The sequence below is a fragment of the Monodelphis domestica genome, chromosome 2 (genome assembly GCF_027887165.1).
Source record: "Monodelphis domestica isolate mMonDom1 chromosome 2, mMonDom1.pri, whole genome shotgun sequence".
NCBI lineage: Eukaryota > Metazoa > Chordata > Mammalia > Didelphimorphia > Didelphidae > Monodelphis > Monodelphis domestica.
Genome location: NC_077228.1, coordinates 534,954,255 through 534,968,406, shown reverse-complemented (window position 1 = coordinate 534,968,406; position 14,152 = coordinate 534,954,255). Strand labels below are relative to the sequence as shown.

General features: G+C 44.7%; 1 protein-coding gene across 8 annotated transcripts in view; it reads right to left on the bottom strand.

The window, feature by feature from the left end:
* The window catches only part of LOC100022490 (zinc finger protein OZF-like), a 111,921-nt gene that overhangs the window by 58,753 nt on the left and 39,016 nt on the right, over positions 1-14,152 (bottom strand). The window contains exons 1-2 of one of the 8 annotated variants that reach the window (XM_056814455.1): positions 4,040-4,174; positions 40-176 (exon numbers count right to left, since the gene is read on the bottom strand). The exons of 6 other annotated variants lie outside the window; for them this stretch is intronic. Coding sequence is in view for 1 of the 2 variants with exons in the window: in XM_016429343.2 (XP_016284829.2) it covers positions 4,040-4,211 (172 nt within the window). In the remaining variant the exon portion in view is untranslated. Of the gene's footprint in view, positions 1-39; positions 177-4,039; positions 4,247-14,152 lie in introns of those variants that run through there. One more of the 8 variants, XM_016429343.2, reaches the window with a different exon arrangement.

Here is a 14,152-nt window from a genome sequence, read left to right as displayed (position 1 = left end):
TCAGCCTAAACTCCAAGAGAGCTCAGAGAAGAGCCTCACCTGAACTAGGTTACTAGGTTTCCTCCAGTATGGTATCAAGGAAAACTCATCACTAAGCCGGACAATAGCTGCCGACACTCCAAGATGCCAAGCCACTCATCAAGCTGCCACCAGCCACCTCTCTGCTGCAAAAGAATCTGGAGAGAGGAAGTGATGCCAAATATACAAACAGTTTTACATCACTTTCCTTGGTCTCACTTGTACCAATGGTAGCTTAAGCTTGATTTAGGACAGCCCAAGAGTCCTTCAGCAGTTTCTGAATTGTCATTTGCTAGCACATGTCTAGCAAAGGCCATCTTCCTACATACTTAATCCTTAAGTATGGGTGTAGACATTCCTCATTTTGTGAGACTAAGTAGGGTGGAGTAATCTAAAGTTCACACAAGTCTGTGATGTTCAAAATTAGCTCCTGTGAGAACATGGTGCACAGAAAGTAAAACATCCTGGAACTATCCAATATAATGGACTTTGCTACTAGTGGCAGTACAACAAGCCAGGCCACTTCTGGGAAGGACTTCTGGGAAAGAATGCTATCCACATTGTCAGAAAGAACTGTGAGAGTAGAAATGCAAAAGCAAAATGGATAACATCACTTATCACATGGATATATGGATACAGCGTTTGGGGTTTAGGCTTTTAAAAAATCACTCTATAGCAAAAATGAATAATATAGAAATAGGTATCAAATGACAACATTTGTACAATCCAGTTTGCTTATTGGCTCTGGGAGGGGGGAAGGAAGAGGGGACATGGAGATAATGGTTCATAGAAGCAGAAAAAAATATTTAAAATTTCAAAAAAAGAAATGATTTCCTGTGCCTTAGCAACAGTTCTCACACCCCTGAATCATTAGCACCATTCCCAAGTGACCCTTGAATTTAAAACTACATGATCCTAAGAGCCGCCATCATTGAGTTCTTGGATCCAATGATATTGTTGACCAAAGCCATGCTAAGATGGCCAGATGGATGGCCGACGACTTAAGACCTTGCTGACAGGGTCTCCTGACCAGGGGAAGGTCTCAGGACAGGATATGATTGATGACCTGTGAAAAGACCAGTGGACTTAAAATGGCTCTGGATGATGTTCGAGTCCCTTAGTCTATCACAGGAGCTCCCCCAATTCTGCAGAGACCAGTCATGGAACTGTAGCACCCCGTTCTATTTTTGGTACCCTTCCAAGTGCTACAAACTCTCTGAGACCCTGAGGAGCGGGTCCCGGACTGTGAGCCAGGTCTTGCACCCAGTTGATTAGTGACCACCAGATTCCCTAATGAATTGATTGATTATGCCTGGGGCTCTGACTTGATGACTTTTGTGATAGATAGGATATATTGGGACCAAAAGCAATTCCTAGAAGTTGGGGCATGTGGGGTTCTTTTTCATGGCACCTGCCTTGGCACACAAAGTAGAGGAGACAAAGGAGAAACCAGTGTATCTGAAGTTTCCTTACAACAGTAGCCCAACAGGAGAGGCAGGGGCAGCTCTCATCAGACCCCAACAAGGCCTGGGCTCTCCAAGGAGAAACAACCCCAGGACACATAAATTATTACTGCTGGGCAGATGGGCCAGCAGGATGTGAAAAGTCAGGGGATGCCCACATTCTTCTTGGGGCATTAGGTCCTCCCAGAAAAGGTGGTTGGAAAATAGGTGAGAAGCAGAGGCCAAGAAAACACCTTCTACACAAGAGGCCTTCTAGATCATCCGGTCACGTACCTGAGACTTCACCATTACACACGTGTGCACAAACAGCACCCCAATGTACTCTCCAGCATGTAATATGGAGTATCTCATATGAAAACCACCAACCAATTAATCCATGAACCAAAAAGCATTTCTTGGTCATGCCAGACCCCATGCTGGGCACAGCAGAGCAAAGACAAAAGACTAGGAAGGAGCTAAGGGGCCAGGAGGGAGACAAGATGTGCCACAGGTCTGTGCCAAAGAGATTTAAGGCAACAGTAGGGAGGGAACACTCCTGCTGGGCATTAAAAGATTCTAAGGATCGAGGAGGCAGGCGGGCAGAGAGGGCATGCCAGGCATAGGGCACAGCCAGAGGAAATGCACAGAGACTGCAGCAGCTGAAGGACAAAAGCTAGGCATTCTGTATCTGGAGAGGATTTTTGGTTCCTGGAGGGAGCAGGGAACCAGTGGACATTCTGGAGTAGGAGACTGCCATAAAGCCCTGGGCTGGTTGTGTGCCTCAGAGGTAGTAAAAGTCTTGGGACAAGGAGGCCCATCAGGGTCCTGAAGCACAGGAGTGAGGGGTCAGGTGTGTGGGGAAAGGAGGGGACAGAAATGAGACCGATGGTGGATACAGGAGGCAAGACCTGCCCAGTGCATGGAGGTGAAGGGGAAAGAGACTGAGGCACCACCCAGCATTCCAAACCCGCCCACCTGGCTGTCAGAGGTTCAAAAGAGGATTTTTTATAAAGAGTTTCTGAGATTCAGAGGCAAAGGGGTCCTCTGATGTGTCCAGAGTGTAAACCTCAAATTTCCAACATTTATAAGTCTAAGGAAATTTGAGGTTTACAAGAGGCAGCCCCTGATTTTACAGATTAGGAAACTGAGTCCCAGGATGTGAATCTACAGCCTCCACCTCCAGAGTGGCTTCGCTCCATTCTCTGACCCATGGAGTAGCACAGGATGGAGCTGAGCAGAGCAAAAGATGGAACCATCATCCTGGAGGGACGGAAGACAGTGATATTTACCATGAGGGACTGAAAAGATTGAGGAAGGACATGAGAGGTCACAGCCACTGAGTGGGCAGTACAGGAAGATGGTCCAGCACAGGAGGCTGAGATGGGGCAGGTGGACATAAAGCAACCCAAGGAGAGACAGTGGTCAAGGGTGCCTTGTGTGTGACAGTACCAATATGGCAGACCAGTTATTGGGAAGGGCTGGGAAAAGTGCCACAACAGGTGGTAACAAGAGAGGGAAGAGTGGGAGAAAAAGAGAGAGAGAGACAGAGTGACAGAGAGAGAGAGACAGAGAGACAGAGAGAATGAGACTCAGTAAGAGAGAGAAAGAGAGAGAGGAAGCAAGGAAGAAAGGAAGAGGGGAGGGGTGGGGGAAGAGAGAGAAGGAGGGAGGATGAGGAAGGAAGGCCATTTGGGATGCAGGAGGCAGGGAAAGGAGAGGAAAGTCTGGTATTCTATCACTGTAAAGATCAGTGGCCAGAGGGAGGCAGGCAGGGCTGGTGGAGGCTTGGACTGACCTGACAGTTCTGGGCATGTGTGAGGGCACCAGGAGTTGGGGAAGGTGGAAGCTCTGAGATGGGGCACAAGTGTGGCCAGGGTGGCAGGGGAGACAGAGGGAAGGAGAACACACACTCCTCCTGCACAGGGTACTGAGTGCAGGGTCAGGAGTTAGGGAGATCCGAGTTCAAATCCAGCTGAGATATTTACTGGCTTCTGTGACCCTGGGCACATTACTTAACTCTATTTGCCTCAGTTTCCCCATTAGCTGGAGAAAGAAATGGCCGGATGCTTCATTATGTTTGCAAGAAAACCCTAAACAGGGTCATGAAGGGCGAGAAGAGACAGAAAAACCACTGAACAAGAGAAAGCTCCACTTCCCAGGGCTATGAAGGAAGCACTTACTACCGTGCCTGGCACACAGAAGGGAAAGAGGCGGCTGGAACGAAGTGAGAGGGACTTGGGTGAGGAGAGGTCACGCCACCACACTACCAAGAAAGGGAGAGGTCATGGGACAGGCCGTTCCTATGTCAGGTCTTCCGGAGAGCCTGGAGGGGGTTTCGTAGAGAGAGGACAGGCAAAGGCTCAGAGAGCAAAGATGAGGGTGGGGGAGGGGCGGGAGGAAACAGTTCTTCCTGGGAAGAAGAGGGGAGGTCTGCCCATCGTGGAAGGGCGGGCACAATACCCTTCGCACGCCTTTGCACTCCCGGAGGTCCCCCCCACCCAAGCTCACAGAACCCAGCCCACACCCACCCACGTGTTTCCCTTGGCTCTCCCCTCCCCAACCCGCCTTCCCAGACTCACTCCGGGATCTAAAGTGAAGAGGGGGAGGGGGAAGCCAACTGGGTTGTGCGTGCGCACTACGATCTTCACCCCACGACTGACACGCCGGTGGGCATTCCTGCACTCCCTCTACCGCGGAATCTAGAAGCTTCTTTAGAATGGAGGAGGCAGAGCCCAGAGCTGGAATACGCATGTGCACTCCTCCAGGACTCTCGCTCACGTGACTCTGCGAGCTTCCGTAGTAGGGCAGGGCCACAGCAGGCTAGAAGGACAGCCAGAGGAGGCAATCCGGTAAAGCACCGCCCCTGTGACCAGCGTTCAGCGGGCATTCTGGGATACATAGTCTGAGTGGCGCCTCCATTTCCCCGCCCACCTTCACACCGCTTCAGGAACCGTGGTTCCTTTCCCCTCCGATCCTCCCCTTCCTTCTTGGCAGGGGAAAGAAGGCTTTGTCCTGTCCCGGTTATCTCTAGCTTAGATTCTCTGGCTTTGATTAAGAAGGTTAAGGAGGGATGTAACACTGCCTGGCCAAATCAAGGTCCTCTCAGGCCTCAGTTTCCTTCTCTGTAAAAAGGGCAGTTTCGCGTTAGTAACCACAAGCATCCCTGAGCCTTCTGGCTATTGCCCCATGTTCTTGCCTGAGAGTCTGAAGGAGAAGGATGGAATTACAGCCATTCATACCCTTGGATTGTTACCTCTGAACCGTGTCCCGGCCCCTTTTCAGCCCTGCGGGTCCTCATCCGCTCTAACCCCTGTAGACCTGGCTTCTGCCCGGTCTGTCTGGCAGAGTGGCAGAGGCCCCCAACATCACCAGCACGAGGGTGCTCCCACAGACTCCCATAGAGAACGACCCTTCCCTGCCGGCCCCATTGGACCCAGGTATCCGGCCTCACACATGTTCTCTGCTTTGACTAAAGATTGACACCGCGGACTCTGGTCCTGAAGCCGCGAGGACCTACTGTGCTGTGACTGAGGAAGGGTCGGAGACCAGAATCCCCCTCCCCAGCTCCAGGCCTGGCACTCCCCACTCAGCCACCCAGCTGGCTCCCTCTCCCCCCAAAGATAAATGTTAAAAAAGAAATAAGAAATGGCCCTTTGAAAAAGCAAATCCTTTATAGCTCAGGTCAGTACAAAAAGGGTGCCCTCATTGGTCACGTGCCCTCAGATAACACCACAGAAAAGATCCGCTGGAAAGTGATCCCGAGGAAATGACATCCTGCTTCCAGGAGAACAATCAGCACCAAAGGGCTTAATATCAGGCTAGAGAGGATGGAGAGTGCAGATGGGGTGAAAGGAAAGCCAGGGAGCACCCACGTGCCTGTTAACCTGGACAGAGCACGTCCCCGCTCAGGCTTGGAGCTCAAGGCTGGGCCACCCTGAGCTGGCATTGGAGAAAACCTGCCCTGCCTCGGCTCCAGTTTGGCAAGGATCCATGGGATTGGGGTGAAACTCTGCCCATGAGGGCATCCTTCACTGGGGAGCTAATGGCAGAGTGAAATGACTGATTCTGCCCATTTGTGTCTGTAGATATTCTCACTGCAGAGCTCTTTTTTAATTGAAATTATTTATTTAATTAATTTAGAATATTTTCCCATGGTTATATGATTCATGTTCTCCCCTTCAGCATAGCGAATGCGCAATTCAGCTGGGTTTTACATGTATCATTGATCACAACCTATTTCCATATTATTGATATTCGCACAAGGGTGATTGTTTAGTGTCTATATCTGTGAATCTTGAAATTTCTCAGACTTGTAAACTTACAAGGAGCAAAGAGGAAAAAACTTACATGGGAGTATTCCCCATTTTAAACAGTGAAGCTACTTAGATCTAAAATGTGAGAACTCTGCTTAGTTCAGAAATGTGAAGACCTCTACTCCACCCATACTTAAGACTGCTTTAGGGCAGAAAACTCCTTGCTGAACAATGAAAAATACTTACACCCATACTTAAGCCATGCCTATTTTTAGAATTAATACAATGGGGTGTTAAGTACCTATTAAAGGTCAGGCAACTTGTGAACTTGCCTGGACAAAAAGGTGAGAAACTTACTCAGAGATTCTAATCTACTCAGCTGTGAATTCAGAATGGGCTGTCCTTTGGAAACCGTCTACAGTGATTGGTAGATGGAAGCACTTAGGGGAGGTGACATAGGAGAAAACCCCCTATTAAAAAAAAAAAAAAGATCTCTTGAAAAAAAAATTCTCTTGAAGGACAATCTCTAAGGAGGTCTCTCAAGGGAGGCTGACTGTGGCTGGAACTCCCTCTGGGGAAGACTCTGTCCCCCAGAATCCTTGCTTAGACAGTCAGAAGAATCTCCCTGGAGAAGGATGGCTGGCTGAACTGGTGTCTATATTCTTGCTTGGACAGATCTTGTGGTGATTATATTTTATTTGAAAGAAGACACTGTAGTGAAAACATATTTTCTGCGGTCACAATTTACTCATCCACTCTTATATCTACAACAATATATATCTTCCACTATTTTAACTCACTACAGTTTATGACCTCAACCATTTTAACTCACTACAGTTTATGTCATCCACTCTTTTAAATGCCACACATCCCCAATCATATCCCCATCAAATCATGTGATCAAGCAGTTGTTTTTCTTCTGTGTTTCTGCTCCCACAGTTTTTCCTCTCATTGTGGATAACATTCTCTCTCATAAGCCCCACAGAATTGTCCTGGGTCTCTGCATTGCTGCTAGTATAGAAGTCCATTACATTCGATTGTACCACGGTGTATCAGTCTCTGAGTACAATGTTCTCCTGCTTCTGCTCCTTTAGCTCTGTATCCTTTTCTGGAGGTCTTTCCGGTTCACATGGATTTCCTCCAATTATTTCTTTCAGCACAATAATATTCCACCACCATCAGATACCACAATGTGTTCAGCCATTCCCCAATTGAAGGACACTCACTCATTTTCCAGTTTTTACCACCACAAAGAGCATGGCTCTAAATATTTTTGTACAAGCCTTTTTCCTTATGGTCTCTTTGGGGTATAAACCCAGCATTGCTATGGCTGGATCAAAGGGCAGATAATCTTTTAATGCCCTTTGGGTATAGTTCCAAATTGCCATCCAGAATGCTTGGATTATTTCACAACTCTACCAGCAATGCATTCATGTCCCAATTTTGCCACATTCCCTCCAACATTTTGTAACAGTGCACACATGTGTATGTATAAGATAGATGTTTGATCTATGGAATTGTATTAAGAAATGCATGGTCAGACCTGAGAATGGCAATAAAGGTCTCGACCTTTGATCTCAGCATTCCTAACATTCTGGTGGGAATCCAGGCTTCTTTGTCTTCACCTGGTTAGAGTAATCCACACCTGGAACTTGTAATTTACATTTGAACCAATGGCAATCCACTATGTGCTGTTGCATACCCATTATGGACCTCTTACCTCATGACCTCAATAATGACAGGACCAGCACCATCCTCCTTCTCTCTTTTTCTTTCTTCTCTTCTCTCTTACCTGTCTGCTGGCCATATGGAAAACTCCTGCTATGGAGCCCTATTGTCTTCTTTCTATATTCTTTTCTTCCCTTCTCACCTGATCACCAGCCAGTGCCATCACCACTTGGCTCCCAATTCTGCCAGTGGTACTTCTTCATCTGATTCTATCCTCTCACCTGATTCCTGATCCTATCTAAGTATTCCAATATCCACCTATCCATGCATTCTTGGCTAATTTTTATCTTTCTTCCCTAAATGCCCTACCAAGAAAAATAACAGGAGCATGAGCCTGTTCCTCCCTGCAATCTGATCTGTATGTGTCTGCCTCAGTTTACTGATAATGTCTTTGATCTAAAAACCTCTCTCTGGCTTCTTTCTCCTCCTCAAAATCATAATCTGGTAGATATTCCCTTATATGCAGGGGCCGCTGGCCGGCTCCCTACACATTGATTACAGGAAAGCTTTATTTCCAAAAGAACACATCATTTTTTATCGGAGAACTCAAAAGAAAAAAAATTGAATATGATGAATATGGGGAAACTTTCAGGGTAAGGTAAAGCCTTATAAAACATCAGAGAACATCAGTGGAATTGGAAAGAAACCATTTCAATGTAATGAATGTGGGGCAAGCTTCCATCACCAAATAGCACTACATGTCAGAGAATCTATACTGGGTAGAAAAGTCCTTTGAATTGATTTAACGTGATAAAGTTTTCGTTTTAATGCCTTACCTTATTGTCCAAAAGAGAACTTGCACTGGAGAGAAACTACTTGACTGGAATGACTAGAGGAAAACCTTTAGTTATAGTTTCATTACCAATGTGGGAAAACTTAATTGCAGTATTTGAGTCCAGTCCTGCACAGTGAGACACCAGAGTTGTTTGTCACTTAGAGACAAGAATTATGTAATTCTGGATATGCAGGCCAGGTTGATCCCTAAAAATATTACAGGGGATCTGGAGGTTCCTGCAAGGATTTTTCTTAGTAGTACATTTTAGGTCATTTATGTGCCTAATTTGGGATCTGCCTACCTGCTGGCCAATTAGATGTTTTATCCTCCATCCTTTGAACTCTAGATAATGTAAAACTTACAAAAGCCTGGCGGTGAGGATGGGTCTGTACTTCTTTGACTCTCTCCTCTGCTAAATGACTTAGGAAAACTTGTAAAATTTTTTTGGGGTTTGGATTTGTTTTTGTCTGACTCTCATCAGTGAACTCATGCTTAGAAACTAGTTGAATTTAAGGAATTTGAGAAAGTCATCAGTAAGAATGAAGGAACCAAAAGGAATCTATTCATACAGAAAGGAATCCTTCATGTGTAATGAATGTAAAAAATCCTTAAGAGCAGGAGAACACAATATTGTGGGAAGTGTTGGGTTTGGAGACAGAGAACCAGGGTCCAAATGTCTGTTCTGACCTTGGGGAGCTCACAGATTCTTTGGCCTTTTCTTGACCATCTGTTGAGGGAAGTTGTTGTACTAGCTGGCCCTTCAGCACCCTTCCAATTCTCAATCCAAAGCTCTTTGATCTAATGGATGTTAGCGAATATGTAACTTCACACTATAGTGAATGACTTGGGATATAGCACATTCAAAGAGTGTTTGTTAATGGGTCACAGTCAAAAGAATCCAAAGATCTCTGAGAGGTATTTGTTTTGTATCTGTTAACATTTCTCTCAATGGCAGGGCATAGTCATCATATTTGCAGGTGACGAAGCAGGAAGGTAACACAATGACATGTTCCAGAAAGTCTTGATTGGATGGAGCAGGGGCCAAGGGCCAGCTCCAGCCCCTTCACTATTTCTGTACAACTTGAGTACCAAGAATGGTTTTTCTCATTTTTAGATGTAATAAACTTACCAATCATAATAACTTTATTTTTAAAGGTAAAAACCATTTTTAACTTGCTGGTCACACAAAAACAGTGGTGGATAAAATTGGTCCACAGAGTATAGCTTTTCAACTCCTAGGATAGAGCATTAGACTGATCAAATAAGAAGAAATTCCATAGGGATAAATGTAAAGTGACATAGTGGAAGAGTGACAGAACAGCGTTTAATCAAGTCCCAACCTGACACCCAGTCTTATGCCCTTTCCACTGTATTCTGTTGCTCACCATGTCAGAAGTAAAGCCTAGGTGGAAATTTCTGAACTCCACGGTCACAGGGTCTAGAGACCAGCTTCAGCCATACAAGGTGGAGGAACCCAAATTACAAAATGTCAGAAAACAATGATCCAAAATTGGTTTCTGTGTATAATTTTTTAAAAATCAGAGGTTGGATATTTGTTCTTTTTTCTTTTAGAGTAGAAGTTTTATCCCAGAAGGAAGTATGGTGAAAATTCCCAAAGTAGCAGGTACAATTCACAGAAGCCTTGTCAGCACTGGGGAAAGATGTGGATATAGGAGGACAGTCTGTCCTGGGAATAGAAAGACTTCTGTTCCCATTATACTGCTAAAATCCTGAAGCAAGTCCATCAGGATTTCAGTGGGTTTGACTGGGTCCAGGATGCCCTGTGGTCACTAAGTATCTGTTTGAATGGGCTAACCCATTGTCACATGGCATGTGCAAGATGAGTTTCTGGTTGTTTTTTGAATTATATTTCTCTATATTACCAATGGGAAATATGATTTTTTTCTTATTTTTTTTTACTTGAGTATATGGAATCAGTATTAATGTTTTTGATTTTGAAAGATAAGTTTGGAATACCTATTAGCCCTAATACTAATGTATACCCAAAAGATTTAGACTATGAAACCTGCCATTGAGTGTTATTATAGGACTCCAATTAATATTTGTATCTGATTTCAGAAGAAGGGATTACTAAGGATCTACTGTACAGTGCAAAGAAGCACAAAGTCAAGGAGACCAACAATCCCTGTGGGATTGATAAGGATCTATGCCAACTCAGAGGACTTGTTTTGGGGATTGAGGAAGCAGATGTATGGCAAATTCAGACACTGGACTTGCTTGTGCCATGTTAACCTTAAAAATTCCCAGACCCTACCTCATTAGATTGGATTAAGATCATTCCCCAGTTGGGCAGTGAACTCTGCTTAGATCAGTAATGTGAGAACTCTACTGCACATATTTAAGTCTTCCCTAGGGGAAGATAAAGTTGTGAACTCTTTTCTAAACAATGAAAAGTACTTAAACCCATATTTAAGCCATTCCTATTTTTAGAACTAATAAAAAGGGGTGCTAAGTACCTATAAAGGTCAAGCAACTTGTGAATTTTACAAGGAACAAAGAGGTGAGAAACTTACTCAGAGCTTTCCTGATGTAAATTACTCAAAAGATTAGTCTACTCAGGTGTGAATTCAGAATGGACTGTCCTTTGGAAAACGTCTACTGTGATTGGTAGATGTAAGAACTTAGGGGAGGTAACATAGGAGAAAATGTCCAATGCTTCTGAAAGGCTGGGCTTTAAGTACTTTTCAGCATGTATGACCCCCTTTCCAGCCCCTTATCTGTTACATACCATTGTTGGAACGTTGCCGGCATGTATGACTCCCCTCAGCCCTTATCGGTTACATACTATTCTTGGGACCTTGACAATTTTATGTTATTGGGGTCTTCTTGGCCTTTATGTGGTACCCACTGCAGCTGGGGTGTTTGGCATATTTATGGTTCTGACAAACTCCCAAGGCTAGCCAGCTCCCTGTTCAGGCCTTCCTGAACTTTCAAGGCTGGTCAATTTGGCCTCCCTCATTCCCAACTTCTTTTTCTTTTAGGGGGCAGAGGGAAAACCTGCCCACTGAGGCAGCTCGTGGCTCTTGGTAGTGGCTAGGGGTTGGTACTGTTGTCAGAGGGCCAACACCTGGATGGCATCCAGCCGGTCTTTCATGAACCGAACAAGGCGATTAAAAACACAGCGGCCGACTTCCGGGTAATCATGGCTGCAATCTAGATGCCACTCTTCCTCTCCCCAGCACCGAACGAAATAGACTACATCAAAGGAGCATAAAAATCACCTTTGGAGGAACAGAAGGACACCCCAGTACTCCCAGTACTCCACAGAGGCGAAGGTACGTGGGGCTTGAACATTTCCACACTATAATAAGGAGGAAAAGCTTGCACAGAAAAGTGAACTGAACCACCCCTCCCCCTCCCTACCTCCCCGACCAAACCACAGTGAGCTACCTGAGAGCTCACCGGGACAGCGAGAGAGTGGGGAACGTCTCTGTCTGGAGGGGGGCACTCCAGGGTCCTTGGGATCTGGGGACTGCCAGGAAAAAACGTCTCAGGGCGGTTTCACTGGAGAATCCAGCGCTGATTATGGGGGTCAGCAGAGCTGTACTTGGGGCGGCTGTGCTGAACATCTCTGCGGAGCTAAACACCAGGGGAGGACCACGCGCTGATTATCTGGGCCGAGCTGAACACCTGGGCAGTGTGGCTGTGATCAGGGACCCAGAGCTCTAAGAAACCTCGGAGGCTGGGAAGAACTAGTCTGAAGCAACCTAAATTCACAGGAAAACCGCCCATATAACCCAGACCCCAGACCAAAAAGGAAATGGGAATAAAACCACCAAAGGGATGGCTCACATGACCCAAAATCAAGCCTCCAGGAAGAAAGGGGAAAAAGTGACTATTGAAAACTTTTATGGTGGAAGTACCCAAGGAAAAGAGGAGAATGAGGAGGAAATCCAAAAAAAATCAGAACATGCCTCCCAAAATGGAAACTATCAACAAGCTCTGGAAGATCTCAAACTGGAACTTATCCAAAAGATGGAAACCTGGAAAGAAAAATGGGAGAAAGAGATCAGCAGTCTGACATATAAGACTGCTCAATTGGAAAAGGAACGCGAAGCATCCAATAGAAGGGCAGACAAGGCTGAAAAGCAAAACCAGTCCCTAACGACCAGAATTAAGCACCTCGAAGAAAGCGAGATGATAAAACAGCAAGAATCAATAAAGCAAACCCAAAAATTTAATGAATTAGAAGAAAACATAAAATATCTTACTGAGAAGGTCACAGATCTCGAAAACAGAGGGAGAAGAGAAAAGCTCCGAATTATCGGTCTCCCAGAAAAACCAGATATAAACAATAAACTCGATATTATTCTACAGGAGATTATAAAAGAAAATTGCCCTCACATTCTGGAGCAAGGGGGCAAAATAGAAATAGAAAGGATTCATAGAACACCTTCTATACTAAATCCCCAAAAGACAACCCCTTGGAATGTAATTGCCAAATTCAAGAGCTTCCAAGAAAAGGAGAAAATCCTACAAGAAGCCAAGAAGAGGAGCTTCAGATATAAGGGGGCTCCCGTAAGGATCACACACGACTTAGCGGCTAACACACTAAGAGACCGCAAAGCATGGAACACGATATTTAGAAAGGCAAGAGAGCTGGGTCTCCAACCAAGAATCAACTACCCAGCAAAACTGACTATATACTTCCAGGGGAAAGTATGGGCATTAAACAAAATAGAAGATTTCCAATCATTTGCTAAGAAAAGACCAGAGCTCTGTGGAAAGTTTGATATCCAAGCACAGAAAGCAAGAGAAACATGAAAAGGTAAATATGAAAGAAAGGGAAAAGGAGATAAATCTTATCTTTAAGTCAAACTCTCTTCTATAAGGACTACATTTACATCAAATTATATATATTAATATGTGGGGAAAATGTTTTATGTAACTCTCATGACTTGTAGCAAAATAAGAGTAGTTAGAAGAAACACGCATATGGAAAGATTGGGGCATTAAGAAGATTTGGGGGAAATGGTGGCAAAGAAACGAAAAGGGAGGGGGGAACCGAGATAATACTAAGATTAACTTCAAGAAATAGGGGGGGACTCAATAGAATAATCTTTCCCATATAAAGATACACATGGGAAGGGGAGGGGAAGAACTCTCATATGAGAAGGAGAGGAAGAGAGCGTGAAGTGGAATTACTTTAAACCTTACTCTCAGTGAAAGCATATCTGAGAGGGAAAAACATCTAGATCCAGTGGGATTCTGAATTCTATCTTATCCATTAGGGCAAGCAAGAAAGGAAAATTAAGGAGGGGGAGAGGGGAGGGAGTACAAAAAGGGAGGGAAGGAGAGGGGGAGGGGAAGGGAGCATAAAAAGGGAGGGGATAGAAAGGGAAGCATCTCAAGGGAGGGGACTAGGGGGATTGACCTAAAGTAAATCACTGGTTCAAAAGGACAAAGCTAAAGAAGAAAGGTCAGAACTAGGGGAAGATATCAAAATGCCAACGAATCCACAAATGACAATCATAACTTTGAACGTGAATGGGATGAACTCACCCATAAAATGTAGACAAATAGCAGATTTGATTAGAACCCAAAACCCTACCATATGTTGTCTTCAGGAAACACATATGAGACGGGTTGACACTCACAAGGTTAGAATTAAAGGTTGGAGTAAGACCTTTTGGGCCTCAACTGATAGAAAGAAGGCAGGAGTTGCAATCATGATATCTGACAAAGCCAAAGCACAAATAGACCTGATCAAAAGGGATAGGAAGGTAAATATATTCTGCTAAAAGGGAGTATAGACAATGAGGAAATATCACTAATCAACATGTATGCACCAAATGGTATAGCATCCAAATTTTTAATTGAGAAACTAGGAGAATTGAAGGAGGAAATAGACAGTAAAACCATATTAGTGGGAGACTTGAACCAACCACTATCAAATTTAGATAAATCAAACCAAA